Genomic DNA, 17,677 nt, shown 5'->3' on the forward strand with positions numbered 1-17,677 from the left:
ACATTCTAGTGCTTTTTCCTCCAGCTCCTTTGGTTAAGAGGCAATTGCAACAGCAGTGACAGCAGCAGCAGCAGCAGCTTCTGATCCCTGGGTTGTCACAGCATCTTCTTGGATCAAATCTACCTGTTAGCAGCCTCCATGATGCTCCAGGAGTCGTCCTTGGAGTGCCAACCTAGACTCTTCCTCCGGCCCTTCTGACACTTTTGTAAGTACCCAATTGATTGCCTGTATGAAATCCTTTGCTGCCTTAAACAGCTAGAATGACTTCTGCTTTCTACCCTGAACCGCAGTGAGGGACAGGAGAGTCCAGGATGTAGAGGTGGGAGAGTACAGGGTGCGATCAGGGGACAAGGAGGAAAGCAGCCTGACTGAAGAAATGGGACTGCCTGGAGAGTGCAAGGAAAGGGGAATATATCAGAGCGATGGGGTCGGAGTGAGACTGTGGAGGCCCTTCAGGCCACCATGTGGAGTTCAGGCTGATGGCACAGGGCAAAGCTATTGATGGTGAGGTGGAAGGAGGGCGAGGCTGAGGCAGCGGAAAATGGAGAGAAAGACACTGGAGGCTACGGCAATAGCAGGGCTTGAGACGAGAAGGGCTCAGGAGAAGGTGAGCTGGGGCGTGGAAGGGCAAGAGTAAATTCGAAGGAATAAGGAAAGACTGGAAGTTCTGCACAAGATATAAAAGCTGCAATATTCCTGACCTCAAAACTCATTTGATCAAAAATACTAGCTTGTCACAAAAACAGATATGCCTGTAAATAGGTCGACATCTATGGGCATATGTATAATCCCAGGAGTTATGACTTTATTCAATGAAAGTGAAAATGCGTATTCTTCTCATTTGGTTTCTTCCTTTTACAGGAGGGTGGGGGAAGATTTGGTAAAATAATATTAGTCAAAGTTAGACAAACTGGTTCTGATCCATCTACATTGGCTCATCTACTGACGCCACTCCCTTCACCGCTGAATCATTGCAGTGTCCAAGTAAAATAATCATCCTTGAGATTCTGGAATATTGCCTATCCTGGCCGGGTAAACCTAGCAGAAGAAGGGCTGAGAGTGAAGAAATGTCCCCTGAGAAGTCCCGCTCCCAAGCCACCGAAGTTTCTGCCCTAGTTCCCAGGCTAGGCAAGATCTCTCAAGTCATACGAACTGTTCCTCTTTATCGAGTGTCTGTCATGCCCAGGCTCTAAGCTAAGAGATTTACATCTATCACATTTTACTGTCATGATAATCTTTATGGTAATTTTTTTCCTAATTATACAAATGACAAATCTGGGCCTCAGAAAGGTTATCAACTTTTGACCAATTCATTTTATCACCTTAAAATTGGGAACCCTGGTGAATTATGGAATTTAGGAAAAGGCAATCAGCCCATCCTCTCTTACCCTCTCTTACCCTTGGAGTCTCCCAAGTCTGGCAAGGCATTACCCTTGTGAAATATTTTAGAAAAAAATAGAAAGGAAATACTGAGGCTTTTCAATGATCAAAATTTCTATAGCTTTAAAGTTGTTTCTATATCATTCTATAATCACATGATTTCCTGAGTAGTGATTTAAAATTAAGGGAATTTTCTCAGACCATATCAATTCTATTTTGTTAAGATGGAACCTTTAAATAATTCCGGATTACAAATCCACCAACACTCACACAACCTAGAATTCTCATTAATTGCCATGATAATCATGTAAATGGAAAGAAGGAAAGGTGAAATTCCTAAGTGAAGGGGAATCTTCTCATCTGTCTGGCCTTTCAAGACAGATTTATGGTAATTCTCTACATCCAATTTTTTTAGGTTTAAAAGAGTCAAAGAAGGTCAGAAAAGTTCAGCCACTGCCTGGTCCTATAATATTGTCTCCTTTTCATTTTCCTACTTGGTATAAAAAGAACAGTAAGACTCACAGGATCCCAGGAGCGTTGGGCAGACTAATTAATAGCTATAAAATGCTTTCAAATGCAGAATGCTATATCTGTATGTATGTGCTAACTTTTCTTTTTCAGTAATCATGTTAATACTCTATTCATTTCACTGGTAATTGTATAGCGCCATCACTGTAGTGTAATGATGTGCGCCATGCAAAAGTCAGGTGAGATGATCTAATGATGTCAAGATGAAATGCTGTCAGTGTAAGTCTATAAAGATAGTATAACACTGTCAAAAATGAAAGGAAATTATGGCATTGTAAGTTCTACTACCATTAAGAGATGTTAGAAGGAAAGGGTTCCACAATCTGGGGCAATGTCTGTTATGACAGATGTGCTCAAGCAACTTAAAAGACAAACTGGCATTCCTCATCTAATTTTCTTCATCCAAAGAGTTTTTATTAAAATTCTCTGTTAATTTCCTACATAAATGTCTTCAAGCCCAGAATAGGACTAAGATTCTCAAAAGCAATTTGTGTTTGAAACCTTCATTGTTCTTTGGGTCTTTGGTCCAACATTAATTGCACCAGATAGTCAGTTCTTTTGCAGGGGCAAGGAGTACATTTTAAAAGTTTTGTGAAAGGTAATAGTCCTCCGAGTTTCACTCTTTGAAGAAACCTTGGCGGTAAGAGAGATGTCTTTGTTGTACATGGCACGCCTCACGTAAGCAAAGAAATAGGGTTCTTTAATGCATGGTCAGTTTAAGCATAAGCATTTATCCTCTCTATATACCAGAGTTTGAAAAGCTGTAGGAAGGTCCAGGCTGAAAAGGAAACAAAACCTCTCAGTATACTTCCACGCATCTGGGAGCCTCAGGTTTCAGTTCTCTGAAGTTTTCTATTATGTGGGAGACTTAGGTTAAATGAGTTTTAAAATACAGAGGCGTGATTTCTGCCAAGACTATTAAAAAGATAATAATCAAAATGAAATAAGGGATACAGAGTCAACACTTAGACAAAAGATTGAACTTGGTTGTACTCGGGGATTCCACCAGTCTACGTGATGACTTTGTGTGGGTTAGAAACAGATGCACCTTTCCTGGAGCAGATACAGCCCCTCGCCTGGACACATGGCTGAGCAAGTATGGTACCGGCTGGATTTCAGCTCCCATTCTCCCTTCATCTGGCCCCCTTGTGCAGTGCACAACCTGCACAACCACAGGTGGTGGTCCTGACCACCCCCAACCTCCTGGGTAAAGCCCAGTAGCTCAATCACAAGGTATGTAGAAAAATCTCTGCTCTCCCTACCATGAAAATTCCCATGATGCCAGGCTACTGGAAAGAACTTCCTAGGATGGCCTCTTGGGAAAGTCTTCTCAAGATGAAAGACTTTGGGAAGTGTCAGAAATATACCATAAAATCCAAACTTGGCCAAGATCATTCCATCTTATTCCTGTTGTCCTAGGGTATATATTGCTGTCCTCTTCACTTTCAAAAGTGCCCCAGGTGGGAGGGTATGCTAAGTGGTAGAGTGTGTGCTTAGCATGCAATTCCTAGTAGCTCCATTATAAATAAATAAATAAGTAAATAAATAAATAAATAAACAAACAAACAAACCTAATTACTTCCCCCCACTACCAAAAAAAAAAAAAAAAAAAAAGAAGGAAAAAAAGTGTCCCAGGTTGAACGGTACAATATATGGTCGCCCTACATGTAACTTTGATAATAAACTGAAAATTTTGTCAGAATGGTCTATAGATGTGTGAGATACGTATGTGAATGTGAAGAGGGGAGGGGGAGAAAGAAAAGGTGGAGGCAACTAGCGGAATAAGATCTTCAGCTCAGTTTTATGTGGGATTGTCATTAGTAAGTTCCAGGCTTCGGTTGTTCATTGACATTTAAAGCCAGTTATGAAATTAAGCTTTCTATTAGAGCAACTTCCCCTGAATGTTCCTGGTTCCAATGCTAAGGACCCCCGAACCTCTAGATTTACATCATATCTCAATTCAACTTCTTAAGTTAATATAGTTAATATCCAGCAATTGGATCATAAAGAAAAGTGAGAGTCATTAAAAGAAAGGAAATCGTTGATGTAAACAAGTCATGACAACTAAAAGATTTTTTGCACATGTCTAAGAATACCCCCCAAAAGGAGAAGAGAAACAGAAATGTTATCCTTGTATCTAAAGCCACAATTCTTTGCTTTTATTTTCCATGGGGTGTAGGATTTCCAGTTTTGGAGGTTCCCCATGCAATAAATTTACTAGCCACAGGAGCATAATTAAGATTCTTCACCTCTGTGTGTCACATTCATTCCTTCATGTAAATGTGCTAAAAAAGGCACCTCCTTACAGGCTATTGTAAAGATGAAATGAAACAACCTACACAAAGCTATTAGCACATAGTAAATACCTAATGAATGCTGTTGTTTTACATATTAAAAGAGCTTCAAATTTGCTTCAGTCTATGACCAACTTTTTTGGTGTGTGTATACAGATAGCATTGTAACCACAGGAATTTTTTCTACTAACGTTAGGTAATAGTAGAGTTTTATGTGATATATGTCAAATAGGAAGTTAGGAAGTCAAATTTCTCAGTGTTCTACTTACCTCTGAAGAATATTGTGGGACTAAATATTAAATTATATGAGAACCCTCTGAGTTTTTTTTAAAACTCTAAGCAGGAGATGGGTATAGCTCAGCAGTAGGGTACAAGCTTAGCATGCACAAGGTCCTGAGTTCAATCCCCAGTACTTCCATTAAAAATTTTTTTTAACTTTAAGCAAATTTAAGGTATTATTATTATGAAAGTAGATTCTTTGAGCCTCAGTTTATTAATCTGTCAAGTAGGTATTCAAGGAGTATCTTTCATGTAAAATAAATGTGTTTGAAGATGGATATTAATTTCTAAAGAGCTAAAAAAATATAAAGTCCCAGCCATGTTCCCAGCTGTACTACAGCCCTCTGGCCCACCCACCTGGAGTGCAGAGGGGGTGGCAGCTTCCAGGAGCATGGGGGAGCTGAGCCAGGCATCTCCCTCTGTCGGGTGCCCACTAGCCTACAGGCACAGGGCCTCAGGCAAGCCCAATGTTTAGCACGTGGGAAAAGGGAAGATGGAAAGGATGGCAGCAGGAGGGAAAGAGGGATTAGGCCAGGCAGGAAGAGATGGCAGCCCCACAGGAACCCCACATTCCATGCCTGCGTATTCCTAGGCACAGTGTGATGTGAAAGGGGCACTCACTTGGCACTGTTTACACCAGCCCTCAAAGGCCAGGCGCTCCAGTCCCAACAGTAGCCGCTGGCAGGCAGTGCCACCACATCATGGCTCAAACCCGCCAATAAAGGGTTGGGTAAGAGTGCCAACATGGAACATGAGCAAGTCCAAGTTAAATGAAAGGCAAATATATAAAAGTTGAAGACCACCCATAACAGCCTGACATAGCTACTTCTCAAGGCTACTGTGAAAGGAGAAGTGAATTATACATGAAATCCCTTTGGGAAAAATCATTTAAAGGTCTATAAAATTTGCAAAAGACAGGCCAAAAGTTCACCATCAGACTGCGAAGAGGAATGGAAACCAGTAACATATTAGAAAAACTTAGAGAACATTTTCCCAAACTGTGATATTTAGGGCCACATTTGACTTTAATGACCCAGTAAAAGAAAGTCACAAAGAATAGAACTGTCATTAGCACCTTCTACCCTATTCATTCCAACCTCTCTGGAAAGTGCTTCCTCAAAAAACAATCCTTGGGTGGAAATGTGTTTTTTCCTAAATGTCAACCCAATGACCAATCTAATTCAGAGAGCAGGGTGGTCATCAATGCCTGGCTATTCCTATCTTTTTGCTTTCTATCCTTCTATTTATCTTCCAATCTTTTCCATTTTTCTTGTAAGTTAAGGGCAAGTTACCAGGCAAATTTAGGATTTTGACTCCTAAATACATTTGTCCTAAATACAGTTTTACACCTAATTGACTGGCTTCAGGAATAATTCTATTAAAAATATCATCATTGTAGCAAAGATGATCTCTCTGTTCATCTCTTTTTGCAGTGCTATAAAATTCTCTTTCTCCTCTCCAAGTTTACTAGGTAGGTTAACTACCAGCGACCTAGCAGAGTTACTCAATAACATGACCCTGAAAGTGTCTGAAACTCTTAAACAGCAAGTGTGAAAAAGCTGTAAAACAGCACACCCCTGAAGCAGCGAGAGACTGGAATAACAAAGGAGGCAGGGAAAAGTATAGGGAAAGAATAGTGTATCCATAGTATATTCTGAATTTTTTCCTTATGAATACAGCTACTCTAGCCTATATCTGTTACTCACTTATTTAATTTATTGATTTCCATCTTCACTTTTTTTTTCCTAGGAGAGGATTTAATACAATGTCTGTATATACTCTGTGGCTAGCTGAAGCCCAGAGTTTTATGAAAAGAAATATCTTTACCCTCTATAGTTCCAAGTGTTCCTGAAACTTGTAAGTAAAATTCCAGATATCTCCAAACTCCGTTTTATTTTACTTTTTCTATTGAGCTATAACTGATATGTATATATATATTTCAGGTGTACAATATGATTTGCTATTTGTACATATTGCAAATTGATCACCACAAGAAGTCTAGTTAACATTGATCACCATACATAGTTACAGTTTTTCCCTTGTGATGAGAACTTTAAAGATCTCTCTTAGCAACTTTCAAATGTGCAATACAGTTTTACTATAGTCACCATGTGTACATTACATCCCTAGGACATACTTATTTTATAACTGGAATTTTTTATTTTCTGATCTCCTTCATCCATGTCACTCACCACTCCCCAGCCCAATTTTAGACTAACAATAGTGCATGCAGATATGTAGTATGTTGTTTGTGAAGTGAGGGCTGTTGAAAAGTTGCAGTAGCAGCCAGTGTTCCCTGATTTCCTAAGAAGCTAACTGAAATGCATACATCAATTGAGGGTACAACTGCAAAAATGCACTCAAGCCACTGGGACCCTGCAGTCACAAATCAAAAATTGTAAACCAGGATGCAGCAATAAATTAAATGAATGTATGTGTTTATAATACTTTGCTAAATGTGCCATCTAAGAATCTGTTATCTTGAGAAAGTGAAATAAAACCAAAGACTTGATCTTGCAAAAGCAAAATCTGGCTTCACTGCCCATGGGCTATATAAATTGATTATTACTAAGATTTTGGGTACAAGTAGGGTACTGTATCTTTTCTGCCCACAGTTTAAACAGGGGACTCCATTGCTGTGTCAGCTGCACTTCACTTGGAAAGCTATTGACTCTCCCTTTCTGTTGCTTTAATTTCCTTCTGCAGGAGCACAGAGGGATGCAAGTCCAGGTGGGCACTGAGCCTTCCACTGATTATGCTGCGTAACACAGCAGGGGAACCTCTTATCTCAGGCTGGGGTTGCCTGTTTAAGAATCTTTCTCCTTATAAAAGGTATAAGGTAGTAAACACAGCTGTACAAAAAGGACTGTATTTTCTTGCTGTTTGTTTTAATCTATTAAAATGATATAATTAAGGCAGAGTGCAAAAATGTCTATAAAATTATATTATCTGCCTGTGTGCATGTATTTGTGGGCCAAGTTTTACCTGGCTCACAGTGTTCGAATAATCTGAATGGATTTGACTTTAGAAGTGGTTTTTTACATCTTTGCATACAGTGCTGTCAGATCATAAAAATACAGTGGCTTAGGATCAATGAACTTTAAAATTCTAAATTGATCTTGGAATTAGAATGTTATTAAAGATGACTTAAGCTTCACTCTTGCTATTTCCTTGCCAGAGTTGGATCATTGCTCTGAATTCCTGTCTGCCAATTACTTTTCTTTTAACTCTACAAGGGGTATTTTTTTAATTGGAATATTTATATATCTTTAAGAAGAATAAAGGTTTTGTAAATAGTATCACAGCCAAACCTTCTTTTCAAGAAGATGAAATCTGAGTTTAGGAAGAAGAATATGACTCAATTTCAGTTTGCAAAGACATATAATAATATAATCCCATTTACTTCCTACTCAGATGAACTTGAAGTGTTTTCAGCTGTGGTATATTAAATTCGTCTCATAGAGAATAGATTTGAGCGGATACTTATGGCCTTTTCCTAAACAGCTATATTTAAGTTAAATGAATAAACACATTTTAATGTCTTAATTATAAAAACAAAATGTGCAGAAGTCTATGATCTGCGCTATCATTTGGAAATAAACTGAAAAATCCTATTAGGTTGGAATTAAGTGGAAAACAGTTTCCCCCTCTGGGGATTTTTAATTTATTCAGAATATTTATATAATTGCCTGCTAGTGAATCCTTTGAGATTACTTTGTTGGAAATGCTCTTTGACGCCAAACACATTTTTCTTGAGGGCAAAGGGGTACCATAATTAATTTCAGCATGGGCGGAATCTTTCCCTCTACTTATCCTTTCCATCACCTCCCCACATCCCCTTTCCCTCACCTCCCTCCCTGGGTGAGCTCATTGTCGATTCATATGAGCTCCAAAGCATTCTGGCTTGGGCCTAGTTAGTTCAGCTTCATGAGTGCCTGGGAAGAACTTTAAATCTAGATGGGGAATTAAACAGTTTTGCTAACTCAAAAGATGAACCACCTCTGAACGTCAGTTCCAAACCAGTGTGCCTGGCTCTCTATTGAGAGACACAAAGGCCATTCAGCTGAGTTGCCAAAAACAACACTCAACAACTTGTGATATTTTTGAAAGCCTTCACCACTTTTGCAATCATAATCCCTGTCTTTTCATCTCATCCCAGTTCATGGAAATGTGTCTTTTCTAGACAAACATCAAATTGAATATTTCAAGGCTGTTACCTTAAGTTATTAAGTGATTTTCATGCCCTAGGGCAAAGAAAAATGAAGCTTCATTGTAAATAAAATGATTAGTCAGATCTATCTCCACAAAATACACGACCTAACCAGCTGTGTTTGTTTTTGAGATTTCTGGGATGAAAAGTACTCTAGATGGACTGTGATCAATAGACATAATGATGGTGAACTGCTCTGAGAGCATTTTTCAGCTGGACAGATAAGGAAAAGTAATGGATAAAGCACTGCAAATAAAAACTAAAATAAATCTCAGCCCAAGAATAGGACTATTAAAAGATAAGTAGTCCACTGATTTTTTTTAAATCCTAAAATAAAGTAGGCTTGTTTATATCAAGTTTGCATATTTAATGCTAGTATCATGTTATGGGGTCCTTTATCTGCCTGAATTTTGTGCATCCAATTGATAAAGACAATGTTTTAATTAATAAAATAGTTTCCATATTAAAAAGGTCTTAAGTTTATAAATTAAATATTTTCAGGTGCAGTGATTTGTCTGAGCTTCAAGCCCAAAGGAAAGGATGTCCTACTTTAGGCACACCTACGAGGAAATAGACTTCCAGATGGGCCAGAGAGAGAGAACTGAGTTAAGGCAGCTACTGAAATTCTCTCCCTCTCTCCTTCTTCCACACACACGCACCCTTCCAAGGCACTTTCCCTGCAAACTCAGAGTGGCGCTAGCTTTCCAGTTCATGGGAGTAGTGAATCACCCTCAGCCTCTCCACCGCCTCATCTAGTTAGAGGAGAGCCTGCTTTTTCAGAACTGTCTAGGAAATAAGGGTCACCCTTGACTGTTTCCAGTCCCCCTAGTTGAGGAGATGGAACGGAGCGCGTTACTTTCCCCGATCGCTGAAACCCAGAAAAAGTGATCCTGTTGGGGGGGGGGGGGGCAAGAGTATGAATGTGTAAGGAGTAAACGAAAGGAACGAAAGGGCGTGGGAGTGGAGAGAAATATCTGCTGGAAGCGGATAGAAGGAAAACCACGTGATAGCCGACTCGAATCCTGAGGACAAGTCGGAGTTGTCCAGCCTGGGACTGTGAGCCTGGGAAATGTTTGCCATTTGCACGCTGTTCCTTGCGGACACTGGGTGGCGCTCGTGGTAAAGACTTGCACTTCTCTTAGGGTCCGTTTCCCCCCACCTCCTCTCGCCCTTTGCAAATTTCGACTGCTAGGCGATGAAATTACTCACATTCTTCCTACGTGTCGCAGTGGGGAGCGCACTTCTGGAGAAGTCTGAAGCCGTGGGGCTTTCTCCACTGCTGGCCTGTAAAGTGGGTTTTGAAAAAGGTAGCAAGCGTCTGGCTCGCTGGCCTTAAAACAAAGTTTTTGGGCCTTGGTGTCCGAACTACCACAGTATCAGCAAAAGTTGCTACTTTGAATGCCGGGATACCCAGTGCGTGTGCCCCCAGAGTGTAGGTGGGAAGCCGCGGCCAGGCCGAGTGCCAGCTGTGCATTGAGCCATAATTACTATAATGTGATAAGAAATGGGAACGTATTGTGATCAGACTTGGGTTCCTTTTAACTTAGCTCTCCCTTTAGCACTCCCTCTTCCTCCCACTGCCTATTTAAGGAAAGGAAGAGAAGGGGGAGTGGGGTCAACCTAGAAAAGAAGCAGGATAAAGCAAGAAAGTCGATGCTCTGCACCTTCAGAGACACACCCAGATCTGGAGGTCTCACCCAGCAGCCGCCTTCACACAAGTGGCTCGAGTTTGGCATGAGAGCCATCACGTTAGGAATTGAAACAAAGAAGTTAAATCCTTCCCTTCCACCCTGATCCTTTTTGTCTTGTGTAAAATGTGGGAGAGAGTGTCTTTTTTTTGTTTGTTTGTTTTTTTTTTGGTCAGAGGAAAAAGTGAAACTTAGCATGGTCTAGACTAACTTAACATTGTAACACTGTTGTCGACTGGATCCTGAACTTCTAAATTTTGTACAAATTCTGCAGCTTCCAATCCCATCCTGCTAGGAATCTGCCTTCTCAGCAAGGTCGAAGGACATTGCTAGGAACACTTTATTTAGCATAAGTGTAATGTGCTTATTTCTCTCAACGTAATAACTTTTAAATCTGCAATAAATAAAAAGTACTGGGGCCGGGAAGGGGTGGACTATGGAAGGCCACCGATTCCTCTTGGTTTTGCCGGGAGGCACTTTGAACCATCCCTGCCATTGCTTTGGGGAAGCGATTTGTGTAATTAAATGACAGGATGTGTGTAAGGTGACTCAGTGAGCGCCAAGAACTTCTCTGAAGCAGAGGCCAGGACTGCAAGCCTGATGCGGTTGGCAGTGTTTCCCTGACGCCCTGTGGTGCTTCCCAGCCCGAACCTAGGGTATGAACAGCTGTGCTGACAAGGACAGCATGGGGTGAGGATGGACAGACAGCCAAGGCTCTGTTAACCTGAGCATCTAACTCAGAGAAGCCCAAGGCAGCCTGGGGTCGCAAGCAGGATACTGGGTCCAGGGTCAGGGGAGGGGCATTGTGGGGTCCAGTGACACACACTATCTTCTCCCTGTGCGCACCTGCGCTGAAGTTGCCCCCAAAGAACAGTGCGACAATAGCTGTGGTTTTAAGGTGCTCAGGCAGGGAGTGGTGCATATGTGGCTGCTTTCCTAGGAGTTTCAGACCCGCCCATGCCCCCCAGCTCCTCTGCCAGTCTGTTTTGGGCCAAAGTAGCTCCACAGCCAAAGTAAGACTAAACTAAGACTAAACACCACTAAAGTAGACGTTTTCTTCTTCAGTTGTTGGGGGGGAGAGAGGAAGCAGTCATGAGAGGCCAGACAGTTCCACTCTGGATGTCAGATGGAGCTCCCAGGTTCCTGGTCTCCCAACTTCTGGAAGAAGATGCTGGGAGGGTCCAAATCAGGATCCAGCTCCTGGAGTTGCCTATATGAGGGGGAGTGGAAGTGGGAAGTGGTAAAGTGACTGGTGCTAAATTTCTAAACTCCCAGCTAGATCACCATTAGAGCAAGTGTGACACGTCATGAAAAGCAAACTCTGGATCCTGAGGACCCAGGGTTTGATTTCTGAGCCTTCTCTTGCTTTGCATATGAGCTAAAGATGTTTTCAGTGCAGGAAATAAAGGGACTGAAGGTACAGGAACCTGGACCTGGGGTATGGAAAAGCCAGCCCTGGGTGCCACCTCCATGGAGCCTGGAGAGGGAAATTTAAGGGCTTCCCAACTTTCCAAAAGGGCTTTTGTCTCTGTCTACTTCCCAGTGTTCTTGGGGTTCCTATTAGGTCTCTGAGGAATGACAGGTCATGCAGAGACCATCTACTTTTCTAGGAGTCTTTGCCACTGAACACAGAGTTACAGACCCTCTATTCCAATGGCATCCCAAAAGACTAGAAATATTGAACAAAACATGGAGCTGCCCACTCCTCTTGGGGCCCAGCTATTTGGGAATTGTTAAGTTATTTGTGCTTAAGACAGTGATTTTTTTAAAGTCATTGTAGGGATTTGGGGTTGCAGGAACTCTCCCTGCCATTAAGTGTGCATTCTTGAGCATCCTTATCTAGCCCTTGTCTGAGAAATAACCTATCCCAGGCAAAGGGAGTGTTTGCTGCAAATTTGTCGTCTTTCCCCAAACCACAAATTTTCAACACACGTAAATTACAACTTGGTCCCCAGCACCCCACTAAAAATACTGTTCTCATCAGTTTCTTCTCACCTTTGTCCCACATCCCTGCTCCCCACCCCGCTTTGATTCCCCATTTCAATATTAGTGTTCAATTCCAAATTCGCCCCTGGTGCAGCTCAAGGGGCGGGGAGGTGAGGAGCAAGGAAAGACGGTCCTCTACCTCATCCCCCAAACCTGTTCACTTCTGAGGCTGCTGACTGTAACACATTGTCTCCAGACAGTACAGAGCTGGGTGTTGGGGGTTCTGCGTTGTCTTTAATAGTCACTGAAAACAGACTGAGACCCTCCTCCCTCAACAAGCAACAACTCGCGCGCGCGCGCGCGCGCACACACACACACACACACACACACACACACACTCCCCCCTCCTCCATTTTTTCTCCCTCTTTTTTAAGCAATGCTTTGTTGTGCTAAAACTAGTTGGACGAGTTAGGGTGTTGCTGCTGCTCCCGAGGCCCTGGCCAATGGAACCCGATCCACCCCGCTGTGCGTAAGCGCGCAATTAAGGATTTAACCAAGGCAGTGCTGCGCCTCAGCCAGCAGTCAGCCTGCCGGAGACAGAGCCTCCACGACTCCCAGCCTCCTCCTCGCCGCCGCCGCTGCTGCCGCCTCCTCCTCCTCTCCTCCTCCTCCTCCTCTTCCTCCTCCCTCGCTCCCACAGCCATGTCTGCTTAGACCAGAGCAGCCCCACAGCCAACTCCGGCAGCAGCCGCCGCACAGCAGCAAGGACAGCCGACGCCGCCAGTGAGCGATGACAGGAGTGTTTGACAGAAGGGTCCCCAGCATCCGATCCGGCGACTTCCAAGCCCCGTTCCAGACGTCCGCAGCCATGCACCATCCGTCTCAGGAATCGCCAACTTTGCCTGAGTCGTCGGCTACCGATTCCGACTACTACAGCCCCGCGGGGGGAGCCCCGCACGGCTACTGTTCTCCTACCTCGGCTTCCTACGGCAAAGCGCTCAACCCCTACCAGTACCAGTACCACGGCGTGAACGGCTCCGCCGGCAGCTACCCCGCCAAAGCTTACGCCGACTACAGCTACGCCAGCCCCTACCACCAGTACGGCGGCGCCTATAACCGCGTCCCCAGCGCCACCAGCCAGCCAGGTAGGGAGATGGGGGGGAGGGAACGGATTCCAGGAGACCCAGGATTCCGGAGGGGCGAGGTGGGGTGGGAGATACGGGGCCACGCCATCCACTGCCGTGGGGGCGCACCCGGCATAAGGGATTGGGGGCCTGGACTCTGCAACCAAGAGAGGTTCCCGGGCCAGCATTTTAGGGATTCTTAGTAGAAGAAGCCTTGGTAGCTCGGACCACCAGCGTCTCTCTTCTCCGGAACCTTCGGGGCTACCCCTCAGTCTCTGGATTCCCAGCTAGGCTGAAAAGGGGTAAGGGGCGGAGAGAGGAGAGAATCAAGCAGCTCGGATGGCGTTTGAGTAATAAACGAAAGGTTATTTGTTGGAATTTTCTGTAAGCGTGCTCGGTTGACACGAGTGGGAGTAGAAGGCTGCCACAAAGGCTGTGGGGATTATCTGAGCGCAGCCGCGAGCCAGCGCCGCGTTGGTGCCCGGAGCGCGCCGGGCGGGGGCGGAGGCCGGGGAGCTGTAGCCCGCCCGAGGAAGAGCGCGCCTGAGAGCCTTGCGGTTTATTCAAGGCAGTTCCAAAAACAAAAAGCCATTTAAAAGTGGAGGAGGGTTGCTGAGGGGTCACGTTATTGGGGCGATTTTTTTTTTCTTTCTCCGTAGGTGCCTAAAATCTGTTCCTCCTTCCCATCTCCTTTCTCGTCTGCCTTTAAACTTAGTCGGAGAGTTTTAAGAGGGTTAGTGAGCTTGGGCGGTAAGAGAGAGGCAAGAGGTCTCCTTGGAGAGGTTTTGCTGGTCAGGTTTGATCTCTTCCCACCAGCACATTAATAATCCTGCTAATATTAGCACTCCCTGGTCTGGTAGACTTGAGACCACAGCCCTCATCCTCCACCCTTCCTCTCCCAGGAGCTCGCCACACACACACACACACACACACACACACACACACACACACACACACGCACTCCAAGGAGAGGTTCTCCGCCCATTCCAGAGATGGGCACTTTTGATAAGGTGGTACTTTTGGGAAAGGGGACTTATGGCCCCAGGGCACGTTTGTGAAACACGCATTCCAAGAGTCTTTTCCCCTGTCTACACTCATAACTCTGGTAAGGTCGTCCTGACCTGTCGCCCCTTTCCTACGAAAACACCCCACCACGGATTCCTTTTCAATCTGTGACTCTTACTAAACTTTAAAAGATTGCCCCCGGGTGTGGGGTGCTTTCGTCCCTCTCAGTATCTCTGTACTTCGTGCATAAATGAAAAAATTTTTTTCTTTTGGCCAAGAACTTATTAAGTCTATTTGTAAAAGAAACCAGACACATCTGTGCCCTCGCAGATCTGCAGGGAGATTATGGGGACTACATAATCGGCCTTCTGTCTGCAGCGGCCCGGACTGCTAGCTTCTGAATTGAAGGAGCACAGTTTGCTTGTGGGTCTTTGAACTTTGGAGACCTCGGCTAGCGTCTTCCCTGCCCATGCGTCTGGCCTCCTAACTCCTGCGGGCTCCCTAACAGACGCTGACATAAGGGGGGTCACGGCCCAGGGGCCTCCCCCTTGAATCCCCGGGAGGGGCTCTCCAGACTCACCCCAGGAACGTGGGTGAGCACAAGGGTGGAGGTGAAAACGAGTCCGAGTGAAGCAGGAACCGCTGCAAGGGCTAAATCCCAAGAAGGGAGCTGTACTGTCCAAAGCGCTTTGCACAAGCCCAGGAGAACCTGAATGAACAGAGTAGGAAATTAATCAGGCTACCTGCTTTTTCCATGATTTGTTTGGGGTTGGGGGGAGGTTACTTCTCTGAGTCTCGTGAAGCAAAGGTGTTGATATGGGGAAAAGAGAGTGAAGGCTGCTTGGGAAGAAACTTGAGGACAGTATTTGAGAGGTCTGCAAAAGGGCCATTGTCTTCCGACAAGCTCTAACCCGGTCTTTTTTGATTATTTAGAAAAAGAAGTGGCCGAGCCCGAGGTGAGGATGGTGAACGGCAAACCAAAGAAAGTTCGTAAACCCAGGACTATTTATTCCAGCTTTCAGCTGGCCGCGTTACAGAGAAGGTTTCAGAAGACTCAGTACCTCGCCTTGCCCGAACGCGCCGAGCTGGCCGCCTCACTGGGACTGACGCAAACACAGGTAAATCCCGCCGCAGCCGGGCCACCGCCCCGCCTCGCCTGCAAGCCTGGCTGGGCCGCGCGGTTCGGTCCCGACGGGCTGGAGCCGATTCTATAGCAGCTGGGAGAAACTCATAGACACTGACCCCACGCCCTTCCCTCCAGGAGTTAGGCCCGGTGTCGCCGACGTGCGACGGTGGGGCGGGATGGAGACGTCGTTCATCCCAAGAAGTTCCCCCTCCCCACTTCCGGCCTCCGGGGTCGAGGGACCAGTTTCCTAGGTTGGAAACAAGGGGAGGGTTATTTCTAGGACACTCTCGCAGTTTTGAGGAACTGTCTGGTTCTCTGCACAATGCAGAGCCTCTAGGGGTGAGCTGGGCCTGGAGACCAAGCGGTGGTCTCAGGCCGCGAAGGCCGGGAACGTCGCCTCGGGCCGGAAGAGTTGACGGGTCACGCCCGGCTCCTGTGGAGCTTTAGGCCGCAGCAGCTTGAGGGTCGCGAGGTGGGGGCGCTGTTGTACGGGGAAATCTGCCCTGGATTGTCTCATTCCCTTCACTCCCACTCCAACCCCGCTAGGGCCTGTGGAAGAATAAAGAACGTTCTCGGAGCCGAGGAGGGAGTGAAAGTAGTAGGGAGGAAGACCGGGAGACCGCTCCTTGCCCCCAAACGCTCGCTCGCGCGTGGCTGGGGCGGTTGTTCTGGAGACGTTCGCGGCGCCGCGTTGCGTGCGCTTGGCGCAGGCCTACGTGTGCGCGCCCACCGCGGCGGACACTCGCGCCCTCCTCCCCTCCCCCAGCCCCAACAAAAGACAAAAGCCTTGGGGCCGTGCCCTCACAGCTGCCGGGGCGCCCTCTGGGGCCGGCGACCCAGGAGTTACCTCTGGCCCAGCCCCTTGACCGTAGACCGCGAGCTGCGGGGAGACGCCAGGGCCCGGCCTCCTGGGGTCCGGTGGTGCCTCTAGTCGCCGCCCTGAGGGAGGCGCGGGCAACCAGTGAGTGTCCCGGTAACGTGTGCCTTTGTTCCCCCACCCAGGTGAAAATCTGGTTTCAGAACAAAAGATCCAAGATCAAGAAGATCATGAAAAACGGGGAGATGCCCCCGGAGCACAGCCCCAGCTCCAGCGACCCCATGGCGTGTAACTCGCCGCAGTCTCCGGCGGTGTGGGAGCCCCAGGGCTCGTCCCGCTCGCTCAGCCACCACCCTCATGCCCACCCTCCGACCTCCAACCAGTCCCCCGCGTCCAGCTACCTGGAGAACTCGGCTTCATGGTACCCGAGCGCGGCCAGCTCAATCAATTCCCACCTGCCGCCGCCCGGCTCCTTACAACACCCACTGGCTCTGGCCTCCGGGACACTCTATTAGACAGGCCGCTTTCTCTTTCTCTCTTTTTTGGGACTACTGTGTTTTTGCTGTTTTAGAAAATTATTAAAGAAAAAAAAAAGAATTCATATGGGGAAGTTTGGAAAACGGAAACAAAAAAGATTCATGTGTAAAGCTTTTTTTGCATGTAAGTTATTGCATTTCAAAGGACCCCGCCCCCCTTTTTTTACAGACGAACTTTTTTTTGCGCAACTGTGGACACTATCAATGGTGCCTTGAAATCTATGACCTCAACTTTTCAAAAGACTTTTTTTCAATATTATTTTAACCGTGTAAATAAGTGTAGATAGAGGAATTAAACTGTATATTCTGGATAAATAAAATTATTTCGACCATGAAAGCAAAATGTTCCTAAAATATACTCCATTTGCACCCCCCTTATAATGGGCTAGTGACGTTTTGTGCAGGCAATTAAAGGAAGACAAACTCTGCAGAGATCCAACAAGGCAAAAAGGAAAACAGAAATTGGGGGCTCCTTAGTTGCAGAACTGTACATGTGTATATGTTGGATGCTGTACTTTATATGTCTATATACATATGTGGCCTGTTTATAGTACTGCCATATAATATATATTTAGGTGTTTTTTGGCCTAACCACAAAAACGTTTGGATAATTTTAAGTTTAACCCCAAATTGTTTCAGGTAGAAAGTAATGCTGGAATCTAAATACAGCCCTCCCACTATGTGTGTGAGGAAGAAAGCAGCAGAAATCCCTCAATAACCACTCTGAATTCTAAGCTCAAAGCAATTATGGGGGAGACTAACCC

General features: G+C 45.5%; 1 protein-coding gene across 1 annotated transcript; it reads left to right on the forward strand.

The window, feature by feature from the left end:
• Positions 1 to 12,885: 12,885 nt before the first annotated feature.
• Positions 12,886 to 16,956, forward strand: DLX5 (distal-less homeobox 5). The gene is made up of 3 exons (XM_031454939.2): positions 12,886 to 13,450; positions 15,368 to 15,552; positions 16,563 to 16,956. The coding sequence occupies exons 1-3, from the start codon at positions 13,096 to 13,098 to the stop codon at positions 16,890 to 16,892; spliced, it is 870 nt and encodes a 289-aa protein (XP_031310799.1). The 5' UTR covers positions 12,886 to 13,095; the 3' UTR covers positions 16,893 to 16,956.
• The last annotated feature ends 721 nt before the right edge of the window (positions 16,957 to 17,677 follow it).

Source organism: Camelus dromedarius, chromosome 7 (genome assembly GCF_036321535.1).
Source record: "Camelus dromedarius isolate mCamDro1 chromosome 7, mCamDro1.pat, whole genome shotgun sequence".
Classification (NCBI taxonomy): domain Eukaryota; kingdom Metazoa; phylum Chordata; class Mammalia; order Artiodactyla; family Camelidae; genus Camelus; species Camelus dromedarius.